We start from the raw sequence: 12,395 nt of genomic DNA, 5'->3' as shown, positions 1-12,395 counted from the left end.
TCAATTCTGAGAGGCCAATATAAAGCATTGGGATCATCTTGTCGGACATGGGTTGATTCCGAGTTGATGATCCAATGATTGGATCCACAAATCCAATACTTATTGGTATCAAAATGCTTTACAAAAATGTATTCCACATAATTAGGAGCAGAAAATTGGAGATAATTGTCACCTAATGGTTTGAGATGTTTGCCATTGTTGCTCTTAAAAGCTGTGTATTTTGGAAGGTTAAGCTCCTTGATTAGTCCAATTCTGATATCCAAAAAAAATCCTTTCTGTTTATCATTTTTAAAGTTTGGTTGCTTGATTAAGCTCAATATTTTCTAAACACTCTGGAATACTTCGAATCCTCGTAAGTAAACTAATTTTAACCTCATAAATTATTTTGAACTAGCAGATTTATAAGAGGATGATCGAGGACAACTATCTCCAATAGTATGAGGTCTTTTGGGGTGAATCGAAAAGCAAACTCATGAGAGTGTATGTCTAAAGTGGCACTGAGATGTAGTGGAGTCTCGGAAGTAATCATGGTGTGGTTGACTATTTCATTCCCCGTCTCCATCATATTTCTCACGGGATCAGGATGTGGATTCTCTATGAGAAATTCGTGGGGATCAGGTTCCCGTGAAAAATCTTTCCTGTTTGATATTTCATAAAAAAATAAATTAACATAAATCACAATTATGAAAAAGTTTTAATTAAATGGTTCTATGATATAATTAGTTCCACATGAATAATTAAAATTTAAAGAAAAATTACTCAAAATTTTCAAATTGAAGGAAGAAATTATCTATCAAATTATTCATATACATAATCTAAATTTATTAGAATTCAAACATATCTTCTTTTACATTAATTTAAACATATTCATTATTTTGACCATTAAACAATAAATCTTGAAAGTTAAATAAATATTTATATAGTAAAAATAAATAACATAATATTAAATTATCATAACAAATATAATAAATAAGCCTAACAAGGCGAGGATAGGGATTTCTCATCTTCTTCCTCATTGAGCTTTCGAAAAAAAAAATTTACTACTATCTCTCCGCCTAATCGGGAAATTCTCATCTGCTCGGGGGAGTTGGAGAAAGTGGACATCTTACTACTAATGCATGGGATGGAGTATTTTTTTAATGTGCAAATCCCTAATTTTCAGTGGTTTGTTGTATTTTTAAATATCAAATTTTCTTTTTATCTTTTTTTTAATTAGATTTTTCGTTATGGTTTTTGAATTATAGTTTTTTTAGTGTATCATTATTATATCATATTTTTATTTAAACCAAAAATCCATAATTGAAAAATAGAAAAAAATAAACATTTGAAAAAAATAAAAAATAGCCAAACATGAATTCACAATAATTATACTGACTTTCCACATCTGCCCTCACAGTCATACCATGTTTCCGTCTTTGTCCTTAGATATTATTCACGTGCATTGCACTCATTATATTTTATAGATCGTATATTCTAGATAGTTTTAAGAGATTTTTATAAATAGAAAAAAATTCAAAAATATTTACACTTTATAGCAAAAAAGACGTAAAGATATTGATAAATATAGCAATGATTTTCTAAAGTTTTAAATATAACAAAAAATTTAAACTTAATTCCCATTTTTTTTATTTTACGATTTTATCCTCATTTGTGTATCAACAGGTATATTAGATATATTTTATATTTTGATATATCGGTCAAGTAATATACATTTTATGTTTGGTAATCAATCAATTCATATACTTTATTTAAAGAATATAATTTATACTATTGGTAAGATCATGATTTTAATTGTGCTATGGATGACGTTGTTTGTTTGATTATGATAAATATTATTTTATTAGTTTTCATGTTGACATAGAATTATTTTCATTCGATTAGTTCACTTTTTATGTTCATGGTAAATGCTAAATGCATTAATTTTTTTCAAGTGATATAACAAATATAAATTATATCGGTTGATCTGTTTTAATTTCAAATTTTTTATATGATTTTAATGGTATATGACATATCACTTGTACATCAAATATTTCATATTTCATACATTAATTAATTTATATATCTGGCTTATAGAAAAAAATATATATATAAATGATATTGTTGATATACCAAATATAAAGTATATCATTTAAAATTATACTTAAAGTTTAACATTGACATTTCAATGGTATACTAGTACTAATTCAAAATGAATTACAAGTAGATCATTATTATATCAATGATATATCATAATGAGCTGAAAATGCAAGTATTTGGTGTATTAATAATTTATCAACACTCGTTCAAAATTCATTTAAATTTTAACATAGATGAATCAATAGTATATCAGTAGTGATTAAATATTCATTTCATGTACATTGTTAGTGTATCAAGAGTATATCACTCATGATCTAAATCCATTATAAGTATTGTATTGGTATATTAGTAGTATATTAATACTCATTAAAAATTCAATTTCAAGTACATATATTATTAGTGGTAGTTATAGTTAGACACTTATTCAAAGTTCATTTAAAGTACAAATTAGTTTATCAATGTTAAAAAGAAAAAAGAAAAAAGAAAAAAAATTTAATGTTAAGTGTATTATTAGTGTATCAATAATATATCAACATTTCTTCTAAATAAAACTTTAAGTATAACATTGGTGCATTAATATCATATCAACATTAACACAAAATCCATTTCAAGTATAAAACATTAATACATCATTGGTATATTAGTACTTAAAAAAATATTTGTTCAAGTATATCAATTATATATCGACATACATGTTCAAAATTCAATTTCAAGTGTAACATTGGTGTATCGATAGTTTATCAACAATTATTCGAAATGGTTACTAACATAACAAATTAACCATCATAAATTGAATATAATGTATTAAAAAATAATATTGACGAATAAGTATTAAAATTAAGTGCGAATAATAGTAAATGAACAAGTACTTCTTGATTGATAATTATGGTTTATGAATGATAAATTTGGTATATCCATTATATAACTTACATACTTTATGTTTGGTATTTTGACAAACATACCAAAATAAAGTATATCATATGATTGATATACCATATATAAAATATATAAGATATACTACTAATATACATGTTGATACACGAATAGGTAAATTTGAAATAATAAATATGGTAATCTGTTTTTAAGTTTTTTTTTTGGGTATATTTGCAATGTCTTTTGAAAAATCATGGCTAAATTTGTAAATTTAATATATTTTTTTTGTCATTCTTGCAAGTGCGTCTAATTTTTAATCTAATCCCTTCATTTCCCGATAAGTTCAAATATATGAGTTTGTTGTGTTTAAATATAAAGTCTCATTTAGATTCATGAACAATTACCTTTTATGTCCACTAAAATGAGCATAGCATGGCTCAACTAACATAGTATTAGTTAAAAGTTCAATTTTCTCATCCTATATCTTTTTAAAAGAAAAAAAATCTTTTTATGCCAACTAAAATGAACATAGCATATCTCAACTTACATAATATTAGTCAGAAGTTCAATTTTTTCATCCGTATCTTTTTAAAAGAAAAAAAAAAATCCTTTTGCGTTCTTCCATCATTAAAAAAAAAAAATCTTTCTACGTTCTTCCATCATTCTTATGTGCCAACTAGGTTCCCTGAAATTTCATTTTCCATCTTTTCACGTTAACATTCATATGATGTGTGTGGATTGTATTCAAAGGGAAATATCTTTTCATATATATTATTTAGCTTTTGATTTGAAGCTTACAAAATGCAAAAATTGTATCGAATAAATCCATTTTAAAAATCCAAAATGGCAAATGACCCAAATTTTGAAGAAGAAAAAGTCAAAGGATCCTTTACTGATGTCATAATCACATAAAATTATAATATTGTTCTTGCTTTCTTGCTTTCTTGATTATTTTTCTTTTTCCTTTCTTCTCCACGCTGCTGAGGTTTTCTTTTCTTTTCTTTTTCTTCTTTTTCTTCTTTTTCTTTTTTCCTCTTCCTTTCTCCCTCTCTTTTATTCTTCCGCTGCATCTTCTTTTTCTCCGACTTCTTCTCCTCTACACATCTTCTTCTTCTCCTCTACACATCTTCTTTTTCTCCAGTACGACAGGTTCACACAAGTAGCTTTGACGTGATCAACCCCAATAAACAAGAGCGAGAGTGAGAGAGAGGAGTAATTTTTTGAGTAAAGAAAGAAAGAGCAAAACCAACGAGACCAAGACCAGTGAGAGGAGGAAGAAGACAACCCATTATTGCATGAATGTTCGCAAATAGATCATCAACAAGAGAGCGAGACCGAGACCAAGAGCAAGATGCTTTGCTACGTGCGCATCGAGTATGTTTTGATAATTTCACCCGAATTTGACGTCAACAAAATGTCATTCAACAATTTTTTTCAAAAATTGGATCATTTGACATTTTTTACAAAAATTTTTGGGTCATTCATACAAACTTCCCTTACAAAACTTGGTGAACACCACAAAGCATAATGAAGTGAGTCCCACATTTTCTTGTTCCTATTGATTGTTTATGTTTTTAAGATATGTTAAAAGACCAAGTCCATAATTGTACGATTGAAAGTACAAAGACTAAAATAAAACAAAACCTAAAATATATGAACCAAAATAGTATTTAAAAAAAAAAACTTAGTTAAAAGCTTGAGCATTCTATAAATTCCGGTTGAATCGGTGATAGCCCTCAGCCAAAGCAAACAAATAATGCACAGCCTTATTTGGAGATTCCTCACAAAATTGCACTAAATTTAAGTACAAAGACTAAAATAAAACAAAATTTAGAATATATGAACCAAAATGGTATTTTAAAAAAAAATACTTAGTTAAAAGCTCGAGCATTCTATAAATTCCGGTTGAATCGGTGATAGCCCTCAGCCAAAGCAAACAAATAATGCACAGCCTAATTTGGAGATTCCTCACAAAATTGCACTAAATTTGAGTGAATGTACGTTAGAGATAGTTCAACAGTTCAGTTTGATTCCTTGAGCTGAATAATGGCATCAAAAAAGAATTTTTCATCTGGTTCAAATTGATCTTCAAGATCCTCATAGCTTTGCTCTATTCTCAAGTCCTTACCCACTTTTAGAGCTTCCTGCTACAAAGGTGAAATTTTCCAGGAAAGCAAAGGAGATTAGAGAAAAACATTAAGATATGGAATGCCCCAACATGGTGAAATGTTCTTTCTAATCAATTTGTAGCAACAGTATCACACTATCATTTTATGGGATGTTTGGGAATGATTCTAAAATGATTATAATCACTATGACATTTTTAATCATACATGCTTTGAATCAATCAAAACCAATCATGATGACATGAAAATTGAATTTAAAAGCATAAAGTTAAATATTAAATTAATTTTGAGTGATGAAAGATGTGTTTCAAGGTGATTTTAAACATGAAAAGGTGATTTTATCAATTTTAAAATCATTCTCAAACATGTCCTAGTAAGAATATTTCCAAGGCTAAGAAAATGAATTCAACTCTAGTTATTTTATAATAGGAAGAATATCAGAAAAGTCAACGAGGTTCTATTTCATTATATTTCAGTCATGACTCTACTCAGTTAGTATAGTAGTTGCATTGATATATGATGTCATTTTCGGTCTCTCTTCCAATTTTTATATGAAAATCTAAAAAGTCTTATAATAATCAATAAATCACAATAGAAAAAAGGAAAGGTTTTTTTATTGCTTTGAAATCTTTTATACTACCTCCAATGTTGAGATTGAACTCTACTATGGATCAAGATAGTCAATCTGAACATTTGGACAAGACTATTATGAATTCTGACCATGTTCTTTATAAGGTCTTCTCCTATTTCTTATGTATCCATTTATATTTATATCTATGTGTAGAAATTAAAAAATATCAACCATGAAGTAAAAACATTTTCACTATTCACTGTAGATTGCAGGAGGTTCCACTCTGTATGTTAAAACAATTTCCAGCCTTGAGTTAATCCATCATTTAGAACAGGGCAAAACATGCAAATGGATTCGGATTAATGAAGATTACAAAAATCCCAGCTCAAAATCAGAATATGAAAAGGCCAATTATATCTTTACCTTTTCCACATATGCAGCAACAGTAGAGTTGATAACTTCCTCAATAACTTGTTTGTAAACCTTAGAAGGTCCCAGTATCTCTAATAGAATGTCTCGAGGTATCTGTTGAGAACAAATGATGAACTTATCAGTAATTCAACTTCTGCTATCTTCCCTATTAAGATTGTCAGTAGTTACTTCCTGAAAATCAAGAGGTTGAAAGGAAAGAGAACTAACGTTTGGCGTCTTTCCTGATATTCAATGCAGAGCACCATTGTTCAAGTCCAATGAAATAAATTGGAAAGGAAAAGAAAAAAAGAAAACAATGTGAGAAACAAATTAAAGGAAGCGGTTCTCTGGTTGTTAAGGGGTCGTTTAGTAACATTTCCATCTCTCTAAGATGAAGACAACACGATCACCTATAACCTTAAACATGCGTATTCACAACAACTCGCCAGATATCAATGGTGCCAGCAACATTGTTCTGATGGTTTTGAGAAAATGAAAATGAAGACAATGAGCACCTCAAATAAGAAAAATGGCTCTGGATATTACCTCCTTTCACTCTTCTAAAACCTGGAATAGGCTGGGCCTCAGCAACCATTTTGTCAAACACGTTGTTGAAAATTGCTCGAGTTTTGGCTCCAGACACCTCAACACGAATCTGGTTGCAAACTCCAAAAAAAAAAAATTTTTTAAAAAAAAACTATGGTAATAATAAGAGTTCCTAAATTTGCATAAAATTGTTGTGCATAATATAACAAAGGTTTAAATCCAACTTTAAACCTGAATTTTCGTACTCATTTTGGACTCTAGACATTCAAATATTCTATTTCAATCCCTAAAATGGGTATATCTCTTACTTACATACCAGAAGAGTGATTTCTGTGGTGGACTGGTTGATTGGCCACTAGTAGGTTCAATTATGGATTTCGAAATGAAGTAATTTTTTTTAATGACTAATGAATTATTGATGGGAAGGACTAGAATAGCTTTTAGGGACTAAATAGAATTTCTAAAAGTGAAGTAACTAAAACATAATATTTGAAAGTTTAGGCTAAAAAAAAAAACTATAAATTGAAAATCCAAATAGGATTTAAACGAACAAAAGAAATCCGAGGGTTATAGACCCAAGGAATCTGAGAATAAAAAACTCACCCTGCTTCATACCTTTAGTTCTTTATTCTCGGTTGTATTAGTAGCATTAGTGACGGAAAAGTCTTCAAACTGAGAAGAAGAAACACTCACGTCTTCTGCTCACAATAAAATTAGAAGTTTTATCCAACATAGTCCTTATACAAATGGAAAATTTTGAAATTACTCTTGGAACAGAAGGAAGTGTATTATAACCTGATAACACAGCACAAGCAGCTGGAAGATATCTGTTATTTTTACTGTTGAGTGAACAAATTATTTTTAGAATTAGGAACATAGTCAACTCCTACTTGTCTTTCAAAACCATACAAATGATTATGGCTACACATGTCAGTTGGGCAGTTGAAATGGTGTACATGCAATCTCAATTAGATGAAGCGGCAACAAACGATGTTAATATGTCTTTTTAAACAATCGAAATATTTCCAAATAAAAATCTAACCATCATGCCGATGGTGTTAATGATTTATTGTTGGGTTCATTCATCTCAAAGTATTAATAATATACTAAAAATACCAATAAGTCTGCAATAACTTATTTGCTTAAATGTTTTAGCCTAGAAGCATATGGTTTTTAATTCAAACCATGAGTACTATTTCCTCCCTAATTAATACTAATAACTCACTCACTGGATTGCATACTAATTTCTGAATCCATAAAATGTTCAAAGGAAAATACCTTTCTAGTTCCTGTTTTCAGTAATAGGTGTGTTTGACTCTAAAGTTCTGAAATATACTCTTTTTAATCCTCGAATTTTTAAGAATAGTTGTTTGAAGTAATATTTTTAACGAATTTGATGAACAGCCTTGAAGAGAAACAATTACCCCACTCACAAGACTATAGAATTTGGTCCTTAGACTCCTCCGGCAAATACTCAGTGAAGTCCTTGTCAAAACACTTGCCACCTTGCAAAGGAAATTTTCCAGGCCCAATGGAAATCAAAGAGTCCCAAAAGGATCAATATCCTCGTTTGGATTCTGTTGAATGGTTCTTTCAATTGTTAGGCCTCACTACAGAACAAGCTTCAAGCACATTACATTTCACCTTCCATCTGCCCTCTATGCCTGACAAACAGTGAGGATTTGCAACACTTATTTTTTTATTGTTCTTATTCTAGACACTGCTGGCAGAAACTATTTTCACTTTTTAACCTTCATTGGCTTCCAATCAATACAGCTCGGGATCACTTGCTTCAAATCTTGGTTGGATCTCTCATGTCTTATAAAGCTCAATTATTATGGTCAAATGCTGTCAAGGCCTTGCTCTCATAAATTTGGTTTGAATGAAATCAGAGGGGTTTTCATGAAAAATCTACAGTTTGGTCAGATCGCTTTGGCTCAACTCACCTCTTAGCCTCCACATGGTGCTCTCAATCCAAAGTCTTCAAAGATTACTCCACACAAGATATTTATTTAAATTAGAATGCTTTCATCTCTCCAATTTAATTATGTTTTGACTATTTATCCATTAGTTGACTTTGTCCCTTGTATTTGTAACTATTGGGAACTTGCAGTCTCCTCATTGGTGAATTTTATAGTGGTTTTCTATTGGGACATGATGATGGCGCTAGGGATGTGTCAACCTAGTTGAGATATTCTGATGTACCCTGTTGATCCCCTCTTTCTATAATTACTTTGGCTTATTAAGTTTCATTGTATTTTGAGCATTAGACTTTTTTCATTTCATCATTGAAAAATTTTGTTTCTGTTTCAAAAAATATATTTATATCTTTAATACTTTAAATGATGATACGACATTTTTAATTAAATGAAAATAAAATAAAATAAATTTCTTCTTTCTCTTCCCATTCTCTCTCCTCTCTCTCCTCCTCATCTCTCCTTCTACCTTCTTCTTTCTCCCCTTCTCCCTTATCTTCTTTTTTTTTTAATGATTTAACCTTTTGTGCTCAATATGAGACTATGTGGTATGAGGGCATCCCATTCCCTTTCCATATGACCCAAGAGCCCAACCGATATTCCATTTGGAGATCGGCCGACATGTAGCTTAGAAAATACTAAATGACATTTTTTCAACATGTTTCTTGATGATAAGAATGAATTTCATTTCTATATGACATAACACTATCTCTAATCTCTACATTTGAACACAGAACCAAACATGTCATTTTCATCAACTTCAAGTCAGGCAATGGCATTTCAAAATTGCTTTCTTCTCCCTATAAATGAATTGTGGCAGCTTGAACTATCAAATTAAATGTGAATCGAAGTTATTTCATGGTGAATTCAAGCTTGTGTTTGTGTGTTATTGTTCATCTTTTTAACTGTTGGGTCTGTTTACAACCAGGATCAGAAGCTGCAACATCATGTGCCTCTGTTTTGGGGGATTTCATAGTTGATACCAGAAACAACAACTACGAACGATCAATCAGCTTCATCATGTGCTGCTGTTTGTTTTTGGGGATTCCATGGTTGGCATTCAATATTTTAATTCTATTTTAGTATGTTCCTGGTTATTGTGGCCCTTTTTGTAGTTTCATTTAGATGAAAGTTGGTTCTTTCATCCACAAAAGAAAAATTATATCCAAAAATGTAGTGATCGTCTTGATGGTGAATTGGTGATTTCAGATGATACTACACGTTAACTTCCTGTTTTTAGTGACTAAATGACAAGACGGGATTTGAAGCATCCAATTGAGGAAAAATGAAGCAGATAATGAGCATTTATACGTACATGCAGATTAGATGTCAAAATTTTCCAGTAAAGCTAGTCTATTATGAGTTTATATGTTTTGTAAACTTCGAAGGTTAGCCAATCAGCTTCATCATATGAAAGAAAAGTTCAGAGAATCAATTAGATGCTAAAGTCTTCTAATTTGGGACACAATCATTCATAATTTGGCTTATTATAAGAAACATAATTTGGTCAAATTAAATGGAAATTACCTCAAAGAAAATTTTCTGCTACCGTATCCCATTTGACTGGGAAAAGACACATTTATGCAGGTGACTTTTGGAGTAAAGTAATCTGCTGTCTGCTTATGATATATAACCTACAATTAAGAAAGAAGGTTGAATAAGAATGAATAAACTTCAGATGAATATAAACAGAGACACCGTCATCAGAAACAGTAGAAAATGAAAGAGAATCTAAGATCATACAAACCAACCATTCAAAAAATTAATAAAAATATAAAACTACCTCATGCGCAAACAAACGAGCATAACCCACAAAACATGGAACCAGACAACTGTTTGTGTATAAATGAAGCTATGTCATTACTTAGCTGACTGTACATGTCACCCATCCTAGATGTCTGAAGTCATGCTCTTTCATTGCAGTTCTTGCTTTTGAGGACATAAAAAGCATGTTTTTGGTCTTTAAGCAAAAACTTACCACACAAAATACTCCTACTTCAAGCAAATATTGCTAACTTCAATATGTCTACTTGCAAGCCAGTCAACTACCAGAAGCCAAATATCCAGTATACCAATATTAAACCACCTTTCTCGCGAAACAACATCCTTTTCCTTCATGGAGTGCCACAAAACTCCATGCAGAGCAACCTTCTTGATATTTACATGGTAGACACAATAACCAGACAAAGCCAAAATGCCAAATAAGTGGAAAATTGGGACACAACTGCTATATGCTTTCACAGATTGAATTCAAGTTATTCAACCAGAAACCTCTCTCAATGAATAAATAGTACTGATCCTCAGAACCAAAATCAATTTTCTAGGGATCAGTTGGCAGCAACTTCTAGACGGAAAAAAGAAAAAGGGAAAATGAAAAACTCACTCCCACAGCAGGAAGAAGCAAAACGGAAAAATAACGCAAGTAATTAACTACAATCAAATAAGCACAATAACATACATGGAAAACTCTCAAACTGGAAAACAAAAAAATACGCTCCCAAAAGAAAAAAAAAAAAAAAAAAAAAAAAAAAAAAGAACTCCACAAAAATTATCAACAGGTAGAATTCTCCTCCGACTCCAATTACAAGAAAAAAAAAAACTTTCACTTTAATACCGTTGAAACCCTCCTTGCCCCCTCGCAAAGGAAACAACAGACAAAGGGTGTTTCGAACATTCAGTTGAGTTATAAAGTTTGTGTTAATATGTTGGAAGTTAGAAAGTCTGTATTTGAGGTGTAGAATTATGAAGATGGAATCTCTTAATAAATGTGCAAAAGAGAGAGATTAAATTTCTCGATAGATAAAAAATGAACACTATTAAAATCGATGGAATTGAGTAATTTAACACCCAAAAGAAATTTAACTAGAGTTATTATAATATATCAAAACTTAAAATATTTTCAACTAAGACGAGTAAGTATACCATTTCATAACATTTGAAATCCATCACTTTATATGACCATTCCCATGTGGGATTTTTTCCTCTTCTAATATTTCCCCCAGAAAACCAACAGCTATGTTAGCACAAATTGTACTGAGCCGATACACAATATTTAGTGTTATTCCTTGCTACCTCTGTTCTCCCCTGCTCACTCAATATAGCTCAATAATATACACAAAAATTCCATGGATTAAGGATTGAATACGGAATATTATTCTCTGAAAGTTGACCGAAAAAGGTAAGAGAAACACAAATTGAGCCGGAGTGAAGGGATGATTTACCTTGGGATTTGTAGTAAGAAAGAAGTTCGTAGCGGCTATTTGCATTCTTTCTCGTCGCACTTATCCACTTCACCGAACTGAACCTGCGTTTCTTTTAGACAGTGATTTTCTGTTCCACCAGAAACAATGCCCAGTTTTAATTCTTACTTCAATATTTTCTTCTTTTTTTATTATTTTTTTTCAAAAGATAAATTTTTGTCCCTAAACTTCTACCAATATAACCATTTAACTCGGGTTGTTCAATAACAATTTAGCTCTTAAGGGTTGTTTTGAGCACAGATTCGAGACGTGTTTAAGGTGCAGAATTATTTAGTTTGAATTCATATATATGTGTTTATGACGCAGAGTTCATATATCAAGATATTTGATGCAGTTTTTTTTAACTTTTTTATTCAATAATATGTTTGTATAATTACTATTTTTGTTTTGAAATTTTTGTATTCAATCATTCTATCCATTTTTGTTTAAATAAAATATAGATTGCAATTTTTTCTTTTAATTTTTAAAATTTTTCTTTCTTTCTTTCTTTCTGTTTTGGACAATGAACAACAATTAACTCATTACATTTCTTGTAGAAATATGTTTAAATAAAATG

General features: G+C 30.4%; 1 protein-coding gene across 4 annotated transcripts; it reads right to left on the bottom strand.

The window, feature by feature from the left end:
• Nucleotides 1-4,726: 4,726 nt before the first annotated feature.
• LOC120068505 (trigger factor) lies at nt 4,727-11,954 on the bottom strand. 4 transcript variants are annotated; one of them, XM_039020297.1, is made up of 9 exons: nt 11,801-11,892; nt 11,502-11,663; nt 10,107-10,213; nt 7,399-7,442; nt 7,219-7,301; nt 6,604-6,712; nt 6,286-6,299; nt 6,070-6,171; nt 4,727-5,096 (listed from the first exon to the last, which is right to left on the bottom strand). In XM_039020297.1, exons 2-9 carry the CDS (start codon nt 11,523-11,525, stop codon nt 4,971-4,973), a joined length of 609 nt encoding a protein of 202 aa, XP_038876225.1. In that variant the 5' UTR covers nt 11,526-11,663; nt 11,801-11,892; the 3' UTR covers nt 4,727-4,970. The 4 variants fall into 4 exon arrangements, with proteins under 4 accessions (XP_038876225.1, XP_038876223.1, XP_038876224.1 ...); XM_039020295.1 differs by lacking the exon at nt 11,502-11,663 and having other exon boundaries at nt 11,801-11,954; XM_039020296.1 differs by lacking the exon at nt 11,502-11,663 and having other exon boundaries at nt 4,727-5,093; nt 11,801-11,954.
• Between the last annotated feature and the right edge of the window lie 441 nt (nt 11,955-12,395).

The sequence above is a fragment of the Benincasa hispida genome, chromosome 12, assembly GCF_009727055.1.
Source record: "Benincasa hispida cultivar B227 chromosome 12, ASM972705v1, whole genome shotgun sequence".
Classification (NCBI taxonomy): Eukaryota; Viridiplantae; Streptophyta; class Magnoliopsida; order Cucurbitales; family Cucurbitaceae; genus Benincasa; species Benincasa hispida.
This window is presented reverse-complemented; position numbering and strand designations above follow the sequence as displayed.